The 22,866-nt window shown below is 36.6% G+C and overlaps 1 protein-coding gene across 1 annotated transcript in view; it reads right to left on the bottom strand.

Moving 5' to 3' along the window:
• The window catches only part of PTPRO (protein tyrosine phosphatase receptor type O), a 198,760-nt gene that overhangs the window by 26,963 nt on the left and 148,931 nt on the right, over positions 1-22,866 (bottom strand). Inside the window, exons 13-19 of the mRNA XM_090275111.1 lie at positions 21,892-22,031; positions 19,795-19,927; positions 17,852-17,972; positions 13,477-13,545; positions 11,102-11,185; positions 5,295-5,330; positions 2,055-2,136 (exon numbers count right to left, since the gene is read on the bottom strand). Coding sequence (XP_090131237.1) covers positions 2,055-2,136; positions 5,295-5,330; positions 11,102-11,185; positions 13,477-13,545; positions 17,852-17,972; positions 19,795-19,927; positions 21,892-22,031 — 665 coding nt within the window. The remainder of the gene's footprint in view (positions 1-2,054; positions 2,137-5,294; positions 5,331-11,101; positions 11,186-13,476; positions 13,546-17,851; positions 17,973-19,794; positions 19,928-21,891; positions 22,032-22,866) is intronic.

Here is a 22,866-nt window from a genome sequence, read left to right as displayed (position 1 = left end):
GGCCAGCCAATCAGATTCCTCCCCTGTTATTCTTCAAACTATGAACAGGAAAGAGAGTCAACAGTCCCCTTTGGAAACCATGGAAACTATAGGCTATGACACAGGGGTTGTTGGGAGTCATGTTTGCCACTGAGACAAAGGCTGGTTTACAGTGAAGGAAAGTGAAGCTAAAACAGAGAGAGAAGCAGAAATGAGGAATAAAAAGAAAAGGTTTCTGCAGGGGTGTGGCCCCTGATTCCTGTCATTCTTGTGAAAGGGCTGCTTCCCTTCCCTCCTGGCTTAGCTACTCATCCTTTCCTTTGTATGACACAACAGTACTCTGGGAACAAATTCCCCTTCTCTGTGGTCTAAAACAGTTTCAGTTGTGTTTCTGCCACTAACAACTAAAATAATCTTTTCTTTTTACCAAAAAATGAATCCATTGAATTTCTTTATAATGATGCAGTTCAGACACACAGTGATAGTTACACGCCACCCCCCGCCCAGCAAAGGCAGTGAGTTAGCTGTGTCACCAAGCTCATATAATCTTGTAAAAATTAAGAAGCTGTGGCTTCCATGAGGATGAAAGTGTATCTATATCATAGTCTTCATCACCATTATCAGAATTATCTGGGTATTCATTTTTTCCTGAGCTTTGGCATATTTTTACTTATAAAATCTCCTCTTTTCATTGACATACTTTTGTGATATGCCATCCTCACCATAGATCCCCAATTCAAGTAGAATTTCTGTTCTTTGAGATACAGCATTTGGTGCAGCATCTATAATTTCTTATACACCTGCATACAATGAATAACTGAGCCAGGCTCTATGTGGAATTTTTCATCACGGTAGTTAGGGATTTTGTATCTGATAACATATAAGGGTCTTCTCATCCTTCACTTCCCCCTTAGAATTTTTACACCAGGAATCCTGCTACTTCCTGCAGATCAAGGTGTCTACTTCCTGCAGATCAAGGTGTCCTTGTCTGATGGGCGGAAAGAAGGAATGAATATGAATAAGGAGGAGACAGCTACATTCTCCAACCTGGTATTTCATGGGAAAAAGCATCTTTGAGGCTTTTTAAAAAAATCTGCAGTATTTACAAAGAACATATATAAATGACTCATGGACATGGACAACGGGGAGGGATATGATTGCGGGAGAGGGGGTGGGTTGGGTGGGGGAGAGAAATTGGGAGAAAAGGGGACAACTGTAATTGAAAAACCAAAAATTAAAAAAAAAAAATCTGCAGTATTTAGAAAAATCACTTTAACTTTCCCTTTCCTCTGATTTCCCTGAATCGTGGGCCACCCTGTAGTAACCTGAAGGATGTGCACCATCCAGACTGTGTTACATGCTGGGAAATATGTGGGAAGAAAATTCCAGGGCCAGTTATAGTTCTCACATGGTTGAGACCGGACTTACTCACTTCCATCCATTCCAACACACGGTCTCGGACACAAACAAGTGTGTGTGCTTCAGAAAAGAAGGTGTCTGCCAATTATTTTCTCCTACACAAACCATGTGTAACTCTCTCCTCTTAATTTCTTCAATAAAAGAAAAAAAAACTTCACAAAGACATATTAATTACAAAACCAAGAGTCCTATAAGTCTAAGGGCCCCACTATAGACTCTCATATGCCCAGAAGACAAATAGGTCCATTTCGCCCACCATGTGCTGTGGCCGAAGTGGCGTGAGAAAACACTAAAAATCCCCTGAAGCTGAAATTCTGTTTCAGATCTCAATCATCTGTTTGCTTTCCCCTGCAGTCTCAATCACCTTGATCTTCAATGGTGGCTTCTCATGTAACCATGTTTGTTACATGCGTCTACCCAGGTACCTGCGTCTCTTTTCCTTTATTGGTGTTCCCAAGCCATGACCTTTTAATTAGGAGTGGACATTCTGTCTCTGAACCAGCAGATCAGACATTCCCAAGCCCAATTACCATCTTGCTTGTCACACAACCTCATCCTACATGCTTCCCAGGGAGCAGGAGAATGTCACCAATACAAACCTGCCACTTCCCATGTCCTATCTGCCACAGAGGGCAGGATCTACTTTATTCACTCACCTCAAATTGAAGAGAAAATTTATAGTCAGAGTCTTTGGCCATATCCCTGATGTAGGCATCAAAGTCATCCAGTTGAACTGGGCTTTATCAAACACAAAGAAAGGTATGTTTTAAACATCCCGTTGATAGGTACTGTTGACACTGTACTTCTCAAACATGAAAAATTTTCTTGGAGAAAATAGAAGTTGTTTCTATAAGGTTAGCACCCACCTTTTGTTGTTGTTGTTAAAGTTACCAGTTGTAATTAAGAAGAGAACTACTATATTAAACTTCCTTGAGATAGGAGAAATCTTTAGATCTTCAACTGGCTCTTACTCTAGCAGTAGTAAAATATATACATTCATACCCACACATGTGTATATGTTGGTTCTAGAAAATGCTGGTTTATGGGAAAGAAAAGGATTTGATGCTAAAGGCCTGTTTGAGTTATGTTTTACTTTATTTACTGTGTGACCTTGGATAATTGATCTAACTCTTCTGAGACTTAACATTCTCATCTATAAAATACTATTATTCTACCACCTCACAAAGTTACACACAGTGTATGAAAGAACCTTGTAAGTGTAAACAAGCTTTACAAGTGTAAGGAATTGTGCTACTAGTTACACTGTCTCCCCAGAACCAAGGCAGGACTGTGGGGTGGAGCATAATACATATCCAGAGAGCTTCCAGGGCTTCCCTCTGAGAGAACCCCGCTTAAGAGGCTTGCACACTTACAAACTCAGATGCAGGTTCAGGGGTACAACCAAATAAGACATCTGAGCATATGTTTCTGCATCCGTAGAAAAAGTTCTCACTTCTTTTCTTGTTTGTTTTTTTAAAATAAAGATTATGTTTTATTTCCTATAGTTTTATTATAGCTGCTTACCTCTTCTAGAATCTGCCAATACCAACCTGCTCCCTAGACTCTGTTGCTGCTGTATCCTGGCACCCACCCCAAGCTTTTCTAGTTGTGAGGCTCCACACAGTAGACCTTTTAAGTTGTTGATTACCTAATCTGATAGTTAATTTATTTTAAGATTTTAGATTTTAAAGGGCATTATACCTCCCAGATAATACATTTAAACTTGAATGATTTTTCTTAATAATAACTTAATGACTTCTATACATAAAACACTATAGAGTTAAAATATTGGCATATCTTATCCTGTTTTATTGATGATTGAGGCAGAGGTGGCCAACATTACCCCAAGCCCCAGATAAGAGAGTAAAGGCTAAGAGAATCAAGTGAGTAGTCCAAGACCACGGGGCTGCCGTGCCAAAGAACCCTGGTTAGTACCCGGGGAGAATTATTCCCTGTTAACAACTTTCCCACTTCACACTTGCCCTCCTTCCCCCAAAATGGCTAAACATGGGAGGATCAATGGAGATAGTGAGTCAGAGAAAATATGTATGGGTTAGAAAAAGCAAAAGCAGAAAAAAGAGGGAAAAGAGAGACAGGAAGAACCAGAAAATAGAAGTATGAACATCAGGGAGAGGGAGAGGACAGTAAGGAGGAGAAAACAAAAGCTCGGAGGGAGCAGTGCTCAGCGGGACAAAGACTTAGAGGGAAAGGGAGAAAGAGAAGATGCAGGAAAGCAGCGGTGCGATGAGGAAGAGTGGAGATGGGGTAAGGGAGCCCCGGGGACCTGACAGGGGGCATTTGGAGTAAAAGAGAAAAAGTAAAGAGAAAGTAAATAGAAAGGTAGGGAAAGCAAAAGGAAGCCCCCTCAACACACGCATGGCTTTTCGAGAAGGAGAGAGGATTGGGGGCAAAAATGAGAAGAGGGAATGAGGAAGCTGGCTTGTTGCAATGTTTTGGCTTGTGGGCAGTTTCCACCAGTCCTAAGCTCCACCCAAACTTCTGTCCACAACCGGCTGCTCCTTCTCCTCTCCGCTGGTGTCTTGGGAGAAACAAGCCTGAGACCCTGTCCTTTAACTGATCCAGGTCGTGCCTCTCTACCTCACTTCACCCAACCAATAATTTGGGCAACAAAGTGTTTTTGTTCCTGTCAAATCATTCCTTGCAGGTGACAGGACCTCTTTTCTCTTTAGGCTGGTCTCGTCTCGCCTACATCCCTTGATATATGCCAATGGAAGGCACACTGATTTGAAACAGATTTAGAAAAAAATGTTTCTTTATTTGTATGCACCAAAATATGATGTCACTGAAGGCTAAACAGAAATAATTTTGCATCAACTTCTGTCTTGTATTGCCTAGTCCCTGAATTTCTCCCATGAGCATGGATGCCGTAAATCTGGCTGGAACCCCTAACTGCTTCATATCAATTCACTAACGTTCTACCATAGGCAAGTAGGAAGGACGAACTCTATTTAGAGGGACTTTCCACTCTTTATATGTAGAGTTCAGCTATTGGCCTGGAGGTGATAATCTAATTAGGCTTTTGAAATCAACTGGTGGTTAATTTTCACCCATCAGAATCTTAATTCTTACAATTTAACAGTTCAGTAGATAAGAGAAACCACAGGCTAGCAAGAGCAACGTTTCTTTTCTATTTATTATAAAGCTTTCCTGAGGGAGCATTTCTCAAAGCATTTATTATAGCATCAAATATAGTAAAAACCTTTCCCTGCAATAAGCACACAGAATTTCAAAACACAAAATAGCAAAGGTTTTTGTATAATTTTGATGTGGCTAAAAATTAAAATTTGTAATGATTTAGACTAATAGACTTTCTTCTGAAAGACTTTTATATTTCCTAAAAACCCATTCTTTCTCCAATTTCATATAATGATATATTTTTTAATCCCTGACATGGTTTCTGTGACACACTTTCTTAGTAGTGACAACCATTCATATGTGTAAGGATACCAACACATAATAGCTCAGCTATTTTAATATGCATTTGACTCTTCCTTTTTTTAAAAATAAATTTCTATAAGAGTTTATTTGAGCCAAAATGAGGACATATGCCTGGGAGCAAGATCTCTACTGCCCTTTGCCTCTTTCTTATGCATCCCTTCTATTTGAACAAGCAACCTTTTTAATCGGTAAAGTGAACATCATTATGAAGACCATTTTAAAATAAAATAGTAAGAAAATCTCACTGCTAAGAGACTAGACCTTCTATGTTCTCACCACAAATGGAAAATGATCATTATGTGACCCAATGGAGGTGGTAGCTAATGCTATGGTGGGAATCATAGTGCAATATATAAATGTATCAGGTCAATATATTGTACCCCTGAAACTTACACAATGTTAATTATCAATTATAGCTCAATAATAAAAACACTTACTTAGTCAGTTTTCTCTTCTTTAAACCATTTTTACTCCTGAAAATTAAAAAACAAGACAAATTTATCTGGACAAAAGAATTGATTAAACTTGAAAAGTTTTAAATAATTACACCAGGCACCTCAATTTTATTTAATTTTTATTAAACATATCTCGGGTTTGTTTAATTACTTTTCTTTCAATGAGAAATTAATGATAATAATTTCAGATTCATTTTTAAGAGCTATTAGATTTCAAGAACATAGCTACATTTCATATTTAATATTTGCCAAAAACAGAATTCTGGAAATATATAATTTCTTGCTAGTGGTGATTAAGTTGCTAAAGCATTTTGTAAATATATATAAGTATCAACTGCCTGAGTCCTCCCCGTTGTAGAGGCCAGAAGTAGAGAATCAGGGAATACAAGTGAGAAATAATGGTGGGAGGGTGTATATGCTGGTTTCTTAATTAAAGACTGAAACTGTTTTTTGGACATTTTTGTTGGGCATGTGAATTTGTGCCACCATTGTTGGCCTATAGTTTATATAATTCTACAATGGCATGTTCATATTCAATTTTAAACCAGCTTTTAGGCTATTTGAAAAATTGAACCTATTACCTTCTTGTTCTTAATTTATTACTAGTTTGTAAGCTAAAATATATGTAATGCTAAGGTTATGTTTCAGCTCATTACATTTTTCTAAGTGGGTATTTCAGGCAATAGTTTTTAAGCAACAAGTAACCTAATTAGCTCATGTTAGGATAGAACCTGCTGAGACAATTCTTTATTGTATTTTAATGTCTTATATAAATAATAAATATTGTAAATGATTGTGAGTGATACTTTTTTTATAAGTAATTTTCAAAGGTCTTTAAATTGATGGAAACTTTCAGAAAATAAACAATCTATAGTCAGTAACCAGGTGTGATTTGAGTACTCTCATGTGCCAAAATATTGACTTATAATGAGACGCATGAGCATTTGGATACCTGCATTCCCAGAAGGCCGTTAGCAGAATAAAGCTCTGCTTCCTCTGTGTTTTCACAGTACTTTACTCATTAAGTATTTCTTACGGTGTCTGTCAGTCTGTCTGACTGCCAGACTGCCCCTTCCCCCAGAGCTGAGCACAGTTAATGGAACACACAGTGGGTGGCTAACAAATGCTTATTTAATTGAATTGAAGCAAGTATCTTTGCTATGTCATCCTGACCATTTTACTTAATGATTCAATTCAGAACCTGATGCTGGACTTGGGCTCCTAATGTCCCACTGTAGAAATGGGGCTTCTGGATGGAGAGAAAGTAAAGCAGGATAGAAAATGTAGGGGTGTTTCTGGTTTCAAGTAGTTTTTAATTCTTCCCAATTCTGAGGGAAGACAATCCATTCAATAGTTCCTGTCCTATTTTTTCCTCCTGTACCACCTGCTTGTCTTCTATACTCAGGATTTAAAGGAAGTAAATATTCTAGTTTTTACTTTGCCTCTTCCTTGACCCTTCAACAAACAAACAAATTAACAAACAGAAAACCTTGTGATGTTTGACAAAGCTGAGTCATGTAAGCATTTGGGAACCTAAAGAAATATCTCTTGAATAATTTTGTACTCAGTTCTTGCAGTGAGTTAACTTCAGGGATCCCACATTTACTTCGAATAGCAGGAACCAATAACTTAAGTACTTTATGAAAGCAGAATGTTAGCATAAACAGTTCTGGCAAAGTCAGAAGGCTGCCAACGTATTTTATGAGTGGGAGTGAATTTTAAAATGAGAAAGAAACCTTTCCCATCCAAACAGGCTTTAAGAGGAGCTGGGAAGAAGCAAATGTACGTGGGAGGGCAACACTGAATAAATTCGGTGCTGAAATATGAAGTTGCTACTATTCAGCAGCTGTGCAGAAATCTGATGCATGGAGCAGACACTCACTTTTCTTTTGATCTCATTCATTGATTGAATAAACTTGAAACCAATATGAAATTCTACTGCATGCTGTATATGACTTCTTGTCATACTCCTATCAGCCTAAGTGTATGTCCTCATGATTTGTATACAAGTTTTATTGTTATGCCTAGATTTTGCTTAATTTCTGTAGGTATCCTAAGGCTATAAGACATGACAGGATTGAGTTATGAGACTCCACAGCAATACTGATGAAAATTTTTCCTACATTTTTCATTGCTGTGCTAATTCTAAGACTGCAGTCAGGGGAAATTCACTTTTAAACATGTCATTTAAGGTTTTGTTAACAATTTTAACTTCAGCACATTATGAAAAAAGCTAGTGTGTGCATGCATGTTACAATGAACATTTGAGTGATGCTTAAGGTAAATTCTTGTCATTGCAATAGATTTTCTGAATAACTGATAAATAACAATATCAGACATATGTTATACATGCATATAGGACCATTCACTTAAAAGTTTTTCCCTTTCATTTACATTATGTAAGGTTCAAAATCCTAATGATTTCAAGAAGCTAAGATGCATTATTTGTAAGTTCTTCATGGTATGACAGTCTTAGAAAGCCACCCAGATTGGAATTCAGACTGGAATTTATTGCAAAGAAGGATATAAAACAATGGTAGAGACATGGTATTTATGTTGGTTGAAAACAAAAAGAACAACACCTCCTCCCAAAATAAATATTCTAGCCATCCCCAATTTCATAAGCACTACTTACTTCCTCATGAGATAAATGAAAATCATCCCCAAACCTTAAAAAAAGGTCTATAAAGTTATATCATCCTCTGAATAGAACATGCAATAACCATGAGTAAAGCTGAGCATTTTAAAGTCCACGTTGCTTCATGCTTACAATGTCAACTGTTGATGATCTAAAATAGGCAGCAGAATATTTGAGTACAGCATGAGGGTGAATGTGGTAGTAAGAAAAAGGAGAGAGGTGATGCTGAGTTCAGGTAGAGCTAGAGAACTAACATCAGAAATCTTGGACATTGAAAAATTAATCCCTGCCTTCTGTTATCTAGTGGTTATGGATTGAATGATGTCTTTTAACCCTGTTGCCAGCCTGTTAAACCAAGCACGCCATTGTCCGGGGACAGCCAACTGACCTGGAGTCTGCACGATCCTTCCCCTTGTGGGAAGCCCACCCTCCTCTTCACACCCCCACTGTTATTAGGGATTTCTGGACCCAAGGGTAGGTAGGACGACGACCACGTCCAGCTTGAAGCAGCTAGAGGAGCTCGAGGCCTTCGCCCATTGTCCTTTATAAGATTATAAAGGGTCTTAAGTCTGAGAGGGAGGGATTGTTATTTTTTATTGTTAAAATAATTAATCATTTATTTATTTTTTTAAAAAAGAACAAGAATATATGAAAGGGTGAAACGGGAGAGCTTGTATGTACGACCCATGGGCATGGACTTGGGGCGGGATTGCTGGGGGAGGAGGGGTGCTGGGTGGAGGGGAGCAAAGGGGAAAAAATTGGAACTATTGTAACAATATAATCAATAAAATATACTTAAAAAAAAAGAAATCTTGGCAGAAAACAATCTTGAGACTAAGCCAACTGAGCACTGGTGTTCTGCCCTGATTCTGCTGCCATCCTGGGAAAAGAGTTGAACAACGCTATGAGAAAGAGAATTGATTTCTGCACGAATCACTAGAGACATTGAGAAGATTTTAGAAAATCAGTAGGAACATATCTTTTTCGTGAAGGTGGCAGTTTAGGGAAGAAGCTGGGCAGTGTTTTAGGAGGGGGTGGGTGAGTAATTAGATGAAAAGTAACAAATGGGGAATTTGGGTGGCATTCTGAGGACTGAGCTAAGCTAGGAGCAGGGATGATGAATTTTACTTCTTTTATACTGGCAGGGCACAAACCTAGGGCTGAAAACATAGATTATCATCAGTGTATTTTCACGGGTTGATATGTGTGTAGTTTACTGGAAGTGACAGCACAGGGCTTTATATTTTGCCTTGTCTTCTTGTCTGGAGATAACCATTTACAGTTTCAGGACAGTTCTTCTAAAGAGTACTGAAGGGTTTTTACCCCTGACTTGTGTCTCTTGTTATTTGATTAGTACTATAAATGGTGGACCTTGAAGGGATTGCTGAAATTTGATCTTGTGTTCATCAGAGAGACCTATTAAAAAAGGCATGCAAATAAGCATAGGCCCAGAGATCTATGAAAAAAAAAACATGCAAATAAGCATAGGCCCACCTGAAATAAGCTTAAAATGACTGCTGGGAAATGAGAAAAATCAGAGAACTAAGTAGGGGAATGAATATAATGTTATATGCATCTTTCTTTCTTTATTTTAATTGAAATCTGTGAAGAGTATCTTGAGGTTATTTGTTACAAGTATTCTAATGATAGGCAGAATACTCAAGAATGATTAGATGCTGAGTTAAAGTAAATTTGTATTTTGAAGGACAAAACGGAATTTATGTGCACTTCTCATACCGGAAAACTATCTGATGTTAAATACTTAAAAATATTGTGTTGACTATGGTGAAGTCCTGTACTGAAAACTGTATTAAAAACAAACTTCGGGTAATAGTGAACGGGTCCTCATCATCTAGGACATCGTCTGACTTTTATTACTTACACATTGGTGTCTGTCACCCTTCAAAAGTTTTTCTCAAGTCTCTGTTTTTAAAGAAAATACAAATTCTGGTACGAACCATCTGTATCTGAGGAAGTCCTCTTTATATTTCTTCCATTGAAACTTAAAGTCCTAAACTATGCCAGCTGTATTTATTCTATCCTCAGGGGAGCTGGAGAAATTTGATCAATTGTCCTTTTGGATAAATAACTCCTCAGATTGCTTCTCATCTTTCCTTTTTCTGCCCCAAACATAGGCCAGTTTTCCCAGTCTATGAACTTCATAAATTTTATTTTTTCTGAGTCCTTCTCAGTCCCAATTTCTGGATCCATCTATATGTACATAATTTACTACCTAACCCCCATGGACTAATACTTAAAAATGGAAATTTTTGTCAGTTCTCTTGGAAAACACTACCTATTTTTATGGTCCAGAAAAAAAAAAAAAAAGTCCTTCTAGACAAGTTAGTCTCAGAATTCAAGATGATTATGATTAATATTATTTTATTTAAAACTGAAATGGGTACTCTTCAAGATTTGATTATTAAAATAATATAAAGCCAAGAAAATAAGTATTTAAACAAATTCTTGTTCTATTACAAGAAAACAAGTATTTAAAGGAGGCCACTCTTAACAGAGGAAAGAATAGACTTCAGAGACAGCTAGGTTTGGAAGCTGAATATTCAATATAATATGATGTTAAGATAGTTAATCTTCTTACACCTCTATTTCCACATATTTAAAATGGGGTGAAAATATGCTCGGCAGAGTTGTGGAGACAATTATAAAACATAATTACTCAAAGAGGCTTGAACATGGTCAGTTGCTCCATATTCATTGGAGTTAGCATTCTTATTAAAATATATGGAGGCCCTAAATACAGGGTATTAAGGTGTTTCTCTACCTTAATGTATTCCTTTCTTCTTGGAAATAAGGAATTCTGAAATGGATGGAGATGGTAAGAAAAATGGAAAGCAAAATTTATAAAGATGAGAGGCCAATGGATGGATTCAAGAAGAAACAAATGACTAGTAATAAATGGAAGGAAAGCAAGCCATGAACATCACAAGAAGAAAATTTAATTGGAAAACATTGTAGGCATCTTGGTTCCATTACCTGCTTTAATCCATTTCAAGGTATGATTAATAATTTTAGATGCTGCCAACATCCAAAAAAATTTTTATGCTTTGTTTTTTTTCCTGAAAGCTAAGTTTTAAAGATTGTGTTAGGTAAACAGTAAAAAAAAAAAAAAAAAAGAAAGGAAATCACTTACCAAGGATTAATATAAAATGCCAAAAGATAATCAGTCCAAAGACATGAAGGTAGCAGGGTTAAGAAAGCAAATATACTCCTACGCCTGTGAGCATTAATAGATAACAGATGTAAAGATGAGGAAGTGGCAAGAGTTAGTAATATAAATCATGAACAGATAGCAGTACATTACTTACTGGCATCAAGTAAAATAAGCACCTTAATTATCATTAAATATTACTTCACTCCATGAAATTTAAATCTGAGGGCTGAAGTGTTATAATATTGTCAAAATCAGTTTTATTCACAGACAGCCTCTTATTGTAATCAGATACCGTTTTTTCAATTTATGTTGTGTTAATTAGTCTGCTACGAGGTGATTACATTTCACATTCAGGTAAATGAGGCGCTTAAATGCCTCGTTAGTTCTCTCGCATCTCATTCTTGGATATCACGCTCTTGCAGTGCTTAGGCCTATTTTAAGGAGCCTGCATCACGTCATTTGGTAGCTAACAGCAGCTTGTGGGAGGAAATACAAATGGTGAGTTTGTACATCCTCATCCTGGTGAAGACTCTGAGCTCTCAGGACATGCTATTGTAAAGCTGCACTTCTAGTGCGCTACTGTGACTTTCTACATGATTTTTATTTTGACTTCTACGTCATTTCTAAAAATATAGCCCTTAGCACGGAGGTATGGCATCACACTCAGGTATCATTCATCCAAGAAACGTAGCTCATCAATTGCCTACTCTGTAATCTGAACCAAAGCTCAGCTGAATGGGGGAGCAAATTATTTAGTTTAACTTTAGCTCTAATTCAGATCGTTTGTTTCCAATATATGGTTTGAAACCAATTTCAGATATTCAAATCACTTGTGAAATAGAATATTCATCGATGTAGATTTTAAAGTATCTTATGGCTGCATCTGTAGTTATTCTGAGAATTAGGGGAAAATGCTGTCACCTTGTCACTTTAGTTATTACAGATCTCCACTGAGATACCTATTCTCAGTCAGCCAGAAAATGCTGGTGCTGGCAAATCTGTCTTTGCCAAGAGTTGCATGAGAAATTTCTTGATTTTTATGGAGAAGTCCTGAAGTGAATTCTCTCTTGCCTCAGTTCTCGTAATGGGCATCCCATATTCTATAAACTTGACTGGTTGTGTAGTCAGTACAGAGCTCTCCTGAGTCACAAGTATAAATGAATCATTTCCTTCATGGACAGCTCATCACTGCTCTGTGACTGGGCCTTTTTTAAAGGGTGGGCAGGTGGCAGACAAATATCAATGAATTAATCTCTTAATCTTGAAAAAAGTGCTAATGTATTTGAACAAACCTAGAATTGTTTCCTAACTTTTCATCATCAAGAGTTTATGGGTTTCTCTCTCTTCACAGTTGGATTAGTGGTATCTGAATAGCAAAATTCCATTCAGGCTAAAGTTTAAAAATAGCATAAAAGAATCCTATTTCAAGTAGACTTTCAACTAAAGTGGGCATCAAATAGATAGGTGCCAACTCAGGGAAGTAGAATTTATATTTTAAATAGTGTTCTCCCTCCCTCATTGATTCTGTAGAGTAAAAAAAAATGTCCAGTCCCAGATATCTATTTCTCTAAGATTAATCACTTTGGGGGATTTGTAAAAACAGACAAAAAAGGTTACTTACTAAGAATTAATATGAAATATATATATATATATATTTAAATGCTCTTTGCTTGGTTGCTTGCACAAAAGTCAAACTAGATCATGTAAGCAGTGCTGGCTTTGTATTAAATGGCTACCTAATTAGCAGCCTTGTTGGGTATTGATTGCAATGTATTGTTAATTCTCTTGGATCACTGTTAAGGATAATGTCAACCAATTTAATTCCCTGACAATGCTTTCTTAATTTTCAAGGTACGTCCTCCCTCCTGGTCCTTAAAACCCAAGAATAAAGAAAAACGATGCCATGTTTTCTCATGGGACTTTCCTGGGCTATGTAATTCCACTTGATTTTTGAAACAGAAATGGTAACTCAAGTCCCCAGGCATCGAAAAGTGAGTTTTAAGTAGACACGCTGTTCTGTCTCAAGCTGCTTCGACAGGGTACCTTGTCATGCCTTCCTCTACCGCTTGTTCAGTGTGGTTCCTGCATTTAAGCCCTTCTTGGGCGCAGTTATGAGCTACTTGCATAACTGATGATTTAGTCCTTTATTTAACATAGTAAAGACAGAGCAGACTATGACATTTTTGCTACTTCATAATTGTATTAAACTGATATATACCAATATACTCTGTGAAGATTGAACCTTTGAAAGTTGCCTGTCAAAACCATTTACCCCACAAAGACAGTAACATGACGTTCGGAGCACACACAGCATACCCAGGCTGTCTAGAGGCTTGTTCTAAAAGAACACTCACCAGTTGTATGGAAGCTTTCCATCCCGCTCCAAGGATGCAAAATTGACAAAAGTTCCTGCTCCGCACTCCCTGTGTAAAAGGAATCACAAAACCAACGCTACTGCTTGATGGAGAAGCGCTCTTCCGCTGTGACATGAGTCTTTACCAGCTTATTGTTATGACGTTATTCTTTTTAAAGCTAAAATAAGTTCTATGGGTTTCTCTATTGCACAAAAGGCAAAGGCAAAATAGAAAGATAAAGAAAAAAAATAACAATTTTCACTAGGTCACCCATCTCTATAGCAAATAATTTGAGACCAAAAGTTTTCAGTTCATCATCCTTTCCAAAGTGCACTCAGGATCCCAGATAAATCTTTAACTGTTTGGGGTTTAATATTTTTTTATAGTAAGTTATAGCAACTTTCCTAAATAAAATGAAGAGTTTTTTTGGGTTTCTTTTAGCAAGTATTCATGATGAGGGTTTTATTTATTTTTTATAGCATATTGATTTTCTCTCTATAATGATGGTAGATCAAAGTGTATAGCTTTTCCTGACAAAATTTCCTCCATGTTGAGATGCCCATAGTACTCATCACTTGAGACAAGAGTAAAAGAGGCTGTGCAGAGCCTCTGATCCAGAACGTTGCTTATTAATCTGTCAGCAGAAAATATAGTTAATATTTTTTTCTAGAATTAGAGTAAAAAGGTAAACCTATTCTCACACTTTCTCCATCTTTTGCTTAATACGGTGCATAAGTAACATAACTCACTGGGGCTCACACATCTCATTTTCCCTCTACATGAAATTGATGGACTTACTCAGAATTGAAGCAGAGATTTTGACATTATTGGCACCATGTTAGCTTCCTGTTCTTATTAGATGTTCTAAGAATAGTTCTTTTTAAAAAAATATATGAATATATTATTATATCATATTGTATCTTAAATTGCATGTTATTGGCTGATTTTTCCTATATCAATTTTCTATGATATATAGGAATTTATTTACACTTAAATTAGAAGAATAATTTTTACCCTCCAATTCAAGTGTTCTTAAACTAGGGTCCAAGGATAGAATTTAGGGTTTTATGAATATAAAGTCCATCTTCATTTTCCTAACTTCTCACTGAAATTTAGCACTTCCTTCAATTATTAAAGTAGGTAACAAGCCACAATAATATCATTAGTATTTGTGAGATTTTTCTAACAATAGAAATTACAGATATTTTTTCTGTAATAGACTTGCTGCAGGTGTCAGAATATTATTCATATTTATCACTATGGTGACATATAAGAATTACTAGATACCTACTAAATATTGTGATCTAATGTATCAATAAAGAAGCATACAACACATTCATTCTTTTAAGTACTTTGATGACCATATTTTAACATAATCATTTTCTTTTTCAATCTTGTGTATTTTATTTTATGCACTTAGAAATAAATCATTGTTCTTGGAAGAGGGCCGCAGGCTTCATCAGACTGCCAGAGGATCAGGGCACGAGTATTACAAACCTCTGCCCTAATAACCAGCTGGCTGAAGTAGAACCACTTCTCTGAAATATTTTGCTGTGTGCAGCACTGAGGATGCACCTGCAGTAACACTCTCATAAATACCTCTAGTTCCATCACTGCATTACCACCCCCTCCACTGTTACTATTACAAGCTAATATTTACTGCACATGCCCTATGAGTTGAGTATTATGCCATGCTATTACTACATTATTGCTCCTCACTATTCTCTAAGCTAGGAGTTATTATCGCCTTTTGATATGTGTTCTTCCCCTGGCCTCTGGGCCACCTCACTCTTCATTTTCATTCCATTCCACTGGAGGTCTCATCAGTGTCTTTTGTGGCTATTTTTCCCCTCAAAAATCTTAATACTGAATTGTTCTAGTGCTTAATTCAGGGCCTTCTTCTCTAATTTGTATTTCCTGGATTTTAGCCCATCTACAGCTCGAATACAATTAGATGCTAACAACTCCCAAATTCATATCTTCAATCCAGACTTCTCTCCTGAACACCAGACTTTAATGTTCAACTGCCTACTCCGCACCTGTACTTGCAATCATCTCAAACTTAATGTTTCCGAAACTGAGATCTCTTTTAAATATAATATTTTTAAAGATTGTACTTATTTATATTTTAGAAAGAGGGAAAGGAAGGGAAAAAGGGAGGGAGAGAAACATACTGATCATGCTGCCTCTCATATCCGCCCTGACCAGGGACCGAACCTGCAACCCAGGCATGTACCCTGACCTGGAATTGAACCAGCGATCTTTTGCTTTGTGGGACGATGCCCAACCAACTAAGCCACACGGGTCAGCGCCAAAACTGAAGTCTCAATGTTCCTCCCAACTCTGGAAGCCTTGCATCTGCAAACCTATTTCAGTGGATAGCAATTCCATCTTTTCGATTGCTAAGGTCGAAAACCTGGGAGTCATCCTTGACTCTTATTCGTATACATTTGACATGTAATTTGTTAGCAAATCCTGTTGCCTGTCTTTTCAAAATTGATCTGGAACCTGATCGTTTTTCCCTCCCCACCATTGCTGCTATCCTGGACTGAACCACTGCCATCTCGGTCTTGCCTGGATTGCTCCCATGGCTTCCCCTGCCCCCTGTTCACATGCCTGCCTTTGTCCTTGTCTCATTACAGCCTGTTTTACATATAAGTCAAAATGAAAATGTTAAAAATGTTAGTTGTCTTTAACCTTCAGCACAAACTCTGCAATGGCTGCCCACTTTTTTAGAGTAAAAGCCAAAGTCCTTACAATGGCTTATGAAACCCTGAATTATCGGACATCATCTCCTGCTACTTCTCCATTCATTTCCTCTGCTTTAGCGACTTAACTTCCAGCTATTCTTTCAACCGGCTAGTCATGCCCCTGCCTTCATGAGGCCTTTGACCTGCTGTGCCCTCTACTGGGTACACTCTTTCCCCAGATACCATGTGACCAACTCCCTCACATTCAAGTCTTTTCTCAAATGTCACCCTTCCAGTGAGACCTACCTACCTCCCAGAGCTCCTCTCCCTATGTTCCCCAGACCGGTCAGGTACTGCCAATCTCTCTTCCTTTGCTTTCTTATTTTTCTGTTATTGTCTACTAATGTACACTATAACCTTTTACCTTTTATCTTTATTATTTGCTTTCTGTCTTTTCCACTAGAATATAGGCTGCCTGAAGGCAGAAATGTTTGTCTGTTTTGTATATTGTTGTATTCCAAGCACCCGGAGGAGGCTGACACACAGCAGGTGTCCACTGATATTTGCTAAAGGAATGAATAATGTTACAGCGGACTATACAAGGACACATAGGTTATAAATCAGGATTTGACCCCAAGGAGTATGATTTCAGAACTTTATATTCTAGCTACAGTGCTGTACCACTGCCCTTCCTATCCTCCTAAAAATCATTCTAATGCCAACATTAAGAAGCTTGGTTTTTTCATTCTTAACTAATCTCTTTACTTTATCCCATTTTTATTTACTTCCTGGTACAAGTCAGTTTATATCTTTAAATATGTACATCTCTCCAGCTAAGCTCTAAGTTTTTAGTGGATAGCTTGGATGTCTAATTTTTCTTTGACTATATCATATAGGCATATCACATAATAGTTATTGGATGGATACGTTTATTTATAAATAGATAAATGATAGAACTTTGAGAAAGGAGGATGATGAATGATGAAAAGTCAGCAGGCTAACATTGGGAAAATACACACTTGAGTCAAATTTCCTAAACCCAGTAGTACTCAATTAGGTGAAAAGATTTTTTTTGAGAATTGATCATTGTTTTTATTATATAGGGGACCACAGAAAGTTCTTGACAATGTGCTCTGATAAGAAATGCATCAGTAGTCAAAAGAACAGAAAACCACCAAAATCATAAAGCAAGAGGCTTTTTGCAAGAATGATAAAACTGCCTGCAACTCTAAATAACATGAACAAAAATGATAGGGGAATCTCAATGGACCTAATCATAAACTAAACAAATACTTTCTCATAAGAGAGTGAACATAACTAATAAGGAGAGGGATTTTTTCTTTCTTGTGGTCTCCACATATATTAGCTTCTTTTATTAATAATACTGAGTAGGCACAGATTTTTATTTTACTCCAAAACAACTTTGAAATGATCCAAATGTAAAGTATAGGATCCTTAAAATAACAAGACCCACAGTTAACAGGTCTGACTTTGTATAAACCAATAATCTTTAGTTTTACCATTCAATGGTAGTGTTTTCTAAAATAGTATTAAAAGTCTTTTTAGAAAACATGAAGGAGAGGTTGACAACTTACCGCTGTAAAATTTAGGGCTGCGAAAACATACATGTATGATAAATAAAATATTTTAAAGGCTATGGGTGAGATTAACCAAACTTAACTTACCTAGCCATCTGCAGATGCTTCTTCCTAAGGATGATCAGAGTGACCAGCAGCAATCCAATGAGCAGTGTGCTAAGAATGGCCAGCACTGAGATGACTACCACATTGGGATTCATCTCTGTAACTAAGCAGATCAGACATATATTTTACTTACAGCTTCCACTACATGAAAACTAATAGAACCATTCATTGTTTTCCAGCTGCTTTTAAGAGCAATGGACTCATGGTAACAACAACAGCAGCAGCAATGATGTTTCTCCAAGCTGACAACAATGTCTTCCCGGTCAACTATAAGTTACTAGATCGATAAAAAGTACTTAAGGCCTATATTCTGGGTGTTTTTATAAAGGGAAATGATAAACTATGAATGTATTCTCATTCTTTTACATTTTTAGATGCAAGTTCCTATTTTATGCCATGACTTTAAAGTTAGAAAGCACAACTGTCGATTTCACTCACAACTAATAATGTATATGAAAAAGGCATTAGCAAGCTACCATCTGCTATAGCACTTAACACATTGTGAGAAGCAGGCATTGATTATCTGTAACCATATGTTGAGAGGTTTTTCCATCTGTGCAACTCAAGAGATTAAACACATTAATAAGTTGTAGGGCCCTTAACAACAGGGGTTGTGTCCCTTCCATATACTTTATATGATGATTGGTCTACTATGGTACTTAAAACATTGCCTAGTTCATCACACTTCATGGAAGAGAGGGATATTAAAGCTAGGATTATATGTCAAATGTTTTATAAAACTCTTAACAGTGGACCAGAGGGGAAGACGAGAATGATATCATCCTCTGTACTGTCCTTAAAATCATGGAACTGGCTGGCATATACAATCCTTAAGCCTCTGGGTATCGGCACTTCCTATCTGGGACAATGAGGCTCAAGTTCATGGGCAGAGTACTTGAGCAGAAAAAAGATAGTAGACGCATGGTCAGAAGAACTTGTTCAAGTTCACTCAACTACTAACTGCCATTTGGGGAAGTTATTTTATCTGTTTCTTTGGGCCTCATTTTCCTCACTTGCAAATAAGTTTAATAATATCAACTACTTCACTGGCTTGCTGTGGAAATGACAAGAAATATGAATATTCCATTATGTTGTACTTAGAAGAGTGTAAAAAGATGTAGAAATGAGAGACCATTGATATAGTTTTTAGATCCATTTTTGTCTTCTCTTCTGAAAAAAAAAAATTAAAAAACCAAAGCAAACAAATAAGAAGAGTCCATGCTATTCATCATTGGATACAGTGGTTAAACATATGGCAAATGTTACAGAAATGAAAATAGACCCAGTAAAGGGTTATCTGATAGTAAGAGTGGTTTTATTACAGGCAGCTTCACAGAAGCTCTCAGATTGTAGAATCAGACTCTTAACATACAGGGGAATAAATACATATAACTCAGAAAAAGAATACGAAAATAGCACTATTCTAGACCTTTCATTATTTTTAAAATTCCCCACTCACAGTTTCTGCTTGATTAGGGACTTTTCTACTTTGATTCAGTAATTGAGGCTTCCCATTGTTTGATAGCTAAGGGCCAATGCTGAAATAGATGAACTGGAGTTAATTAGGGTACTGTGGCTACTAATGAAGAGGATGATGTGAAATGATAACAAGTATCATTTAGACAGCATGTGCCAGGGTTTTATGTCCTTTATTTCCAAGTCTCAAAACAACTCAATTAGGTACAAATTATGATTCTAGTTTTATAGAAGAAAAAACAAAGGTTCAGAGATAGTAAATATCTTCCCCTAACTCACATAGGGATTGAAATTAACCCTCCCTGTCCTCAAAGCTTGGAATTTTTCAATACAACAAATATGGGTTCCATTAAAAGGATAGATTGTATCTATTTATAAAGAAAATATAAGAAAAATTTGGAAAGATATAACTTTTAAAGACACCAGATTCCACTAATGCATGTAGTTACCCATTGTTGAGACGGCTATAAATGTGGGGACACTGGGGCTGTCGTGGCTAAAGCTGGTGACACTACAGTTGTAGGCAGTGGCAGGAAGAAGGCTGGAGATGGTCACAACATGAGAAGAAACAGAAATCGGTTCCTGGAGATGTGAAAAATAAAATAAATGTTATGTAATCTTCTGTTTTGATTTTTAAGTTTCGCATACTTGAGTTGGTAATGTAGAAACAAAGTAAAACATTTAAACAACAAAACAGGAGAGCAGTGAAAGATAAGTTATAAACAATGTTACTGTGAATATAATATCACAATTATGGGAACATAAGTATGTGTCCACAAACACACAATATTGTGTGTGTGTGTATTCATATTTCTAGCAGTTAAATTGCTGGGTCAAAAGTTGTATAATTTTAATTTTGAAAGCTATTGACAAAGCGTCCTTCATAGGCATTTTTAAGTTATCCACTTATGATCAAAGTTTGACAATGCCTGTTTTCCTGTATTACTTCGAACATAGCATGGTGGCAAATTCTTTGAGCTTTTGCAATCTTATTAGTGGAAATTGTATCTCTTGTAATTTTATTTTGTATTTCATTCACCATGAGTGAGGCTGGTCATCTTTTCATGTGTTTAAGAGCCTTTTGTGTTTATTTTCTATAAAATATTTGTTCTGAGTTGTTGGTCTTTATCTTTTTTTATTTGTAGTGATTCTTTGTATATTGAGTACACTATCATTTTCGTCTGCATTCACAGCTTTTAAATAGCATCCACCAAAGGCATAGAGACTTTGCATAATCAAAAACATTTATTATTAACCTATTACATGTAAAATAGGTCATTAATTTGGTGAGCCAACAGGCTGGTGACAAGTACTACTGTACAATATAAAAAGAAGATTCAGCAAAACGCTTTTTCAAAACAAAGATCTGAAACAGCATTGCCTAAAGGCCTCAGCTCTTATTTCCCACTCCCATCCCTCCTTCTGCTGTAAAAGAATACTTCTAAGGAAAGGCTTTTGCTGACAAGACTCAGTTGTAGTAAGTAGCTGCCGTTGTTTTCTTTGCGGTTGCAGAGAAAAAACTTACTACCGGCAGAGCAGTTATTTTCAAAAAGGATCCTTAGCACTGAAAAGGATTCAGCTGTTCAGTACAGATCAAAAAGAGGTAACTTAGTAGAAGGGAATATCAAAAGGGGAAAGGAATAAAGCAAATTATCTTAACATTCAGTATGAAAAGACTTGTACTCCCAGAAATCCTTTCATCTTCTCAATCTTGGGAACTTTATTATTTAAAAAGTATCAGTTATTTGTGCTTTATGGTACTCAACTCTACACTGCATTTTGTAATATCCCTCACAAACTTGTCCTTTTCCTTCTACGTTTGACGGTAAAATATTTTTTTCTTGGGGCTTTGTTACCCTGAGAGCTGCAGGTTCATCTCCTTCCTTCCAGTAATTCTGATCTGGCGGACCACTCAGTGGTCATCATCTCTGCTACCTGTGATTCTAAAGCTTTAACGATCACCTCTCTTGGCCTTCGTTTTCCCAAAGGATGTTGTCCTCTTTACTAACTAGATATGGGCGCTTCTTTTAAATTCTCTTAATAATATGAATCTCTCTGGTGGCACTTGTTTACTTTAATTATTTCTAGACTAATGCAATATCCCCAACTGTATGAAAAACAATTTTTGAAGACAAATATTAATTCTACCATTTGTGTGCCATACCGTGACTCTCACAACACTGGCAATCAGTGCACATTTGTTAATTATGTTTTCTATGTCAGTGTCTTCATCCCTCAATTAATGTAATGTCCGAAAGGAAAAATTAAATGCTTTAATTCTTCGGTATGAACCAAAGTGGCTGAGGTTCAGGGACAAACAATAAATACAAAGATAAAAATAAACTTGGCAATTTAACAAGTTGGTTCTCATAACATATTTTGGGCTTGTTCTAAGCATATTGCTTATTTCTATCACTGAAACACAAAAGCATAAATGAACAGTTTTTATTTTTTATGCTTCAAAGAAATTGAAGATTTTAATTTTGCTCAAATCATTAGCCTTAATCAAAATTAACTCAGAAAAAGAAAATCAGCATGTACAGTACCTGGAGCTTTGGGTCCTGTCTAGAGCCAACTTGTTGACAGAAGACTTCAAAGAAATCAGCTACTCCCTCTTCCACCCACAGCAAAGTCACTGAAGTCTGGGTTTTATTCACAGCGAAGAGTGATTTTGGAGGAGCTGGTTCTGAGCAAAGAAAAAGTTCTAAAAATTTAACTCAATTTAACACATCCTTTCTTCTTTCATTAATCAGCAGGATATAATAGTCAAAAAAAAAAATCCAAATATAGGTAGGTAAGACTGCCTCAAAGATTTTAGATTTCTTTTGAAATATGTCCTTTCACAAAGACTACCATCTAACTGCCTTGTTTTCCCTCTCCTATTTTATAGTTCTCTTTTTTGGAACACTTCCGTTTTCTACTTCAAGTTTATTATAGACATAATCTATTAATAGTGTTTATGCACTGGAATTAGCATTGCCCTGCTAATCCAGAACTTTATGGGTGAGAAACAAAAATCTCTATTTACAAGGCAAAGAAAAATAAAAGTGATGTGTGTGCTCCCTATTAAGAGAGAGATTCAGTTGGTGTTTAGCCAACAACTTGTCTTCCTTTCTCTGGAGACTATTAAAAAAAAATTTAGTTAGGAATGACTTTCTGAAAATACAGTCAAAATTAAAAGGGGTAAAGCTAAATAGATGATAGGATTTCTTGTTTAAAGAAAAAGATGGATGAAACAAAAACAGACTCACAGATATGGAGAAAAGATTGATGGTTGCCCAAGGGAAGGGGAGCTGGGTGAAAAAAGGTAAAGGGATTGAGAAGCACAGATTGGTAGTCACAGAATGGTCAGGGGAATGTAAAGTACAGTATAGGAAATATAGTCAATATTATTGTAATAACTATGTATGGGGCCAGGTGGGTACCGGAAATATCAGGGGGAATCACTGTGTTAAGTGTATGATTGTCAAACCACTTTGCTGTACACCTGAAACTAATACAAAATAATATCGAGTGTAAAC

This window comes from Furipterus horrens, unplaced genomic scaffold, assembly GCF_987537825.1.
Source record: "Furipterus horrens unplaced genomic scaffold, mFurHor1.1.pri manual_scaffold_4, whole genome shotgun sequence".
In the NCBI taxonomy this organism is placed as follows: domain Eukaryota; kingdom Metazoa; phylum Chordata; class Mammalia; order Chiroptera; family Furipteridae; genus Furipterus; species Furipterus horrens.
Note: the sequence above shows the minus strand (reverse complement) of the source record. Positions and strands in the feature narration are given on the sequence as shown.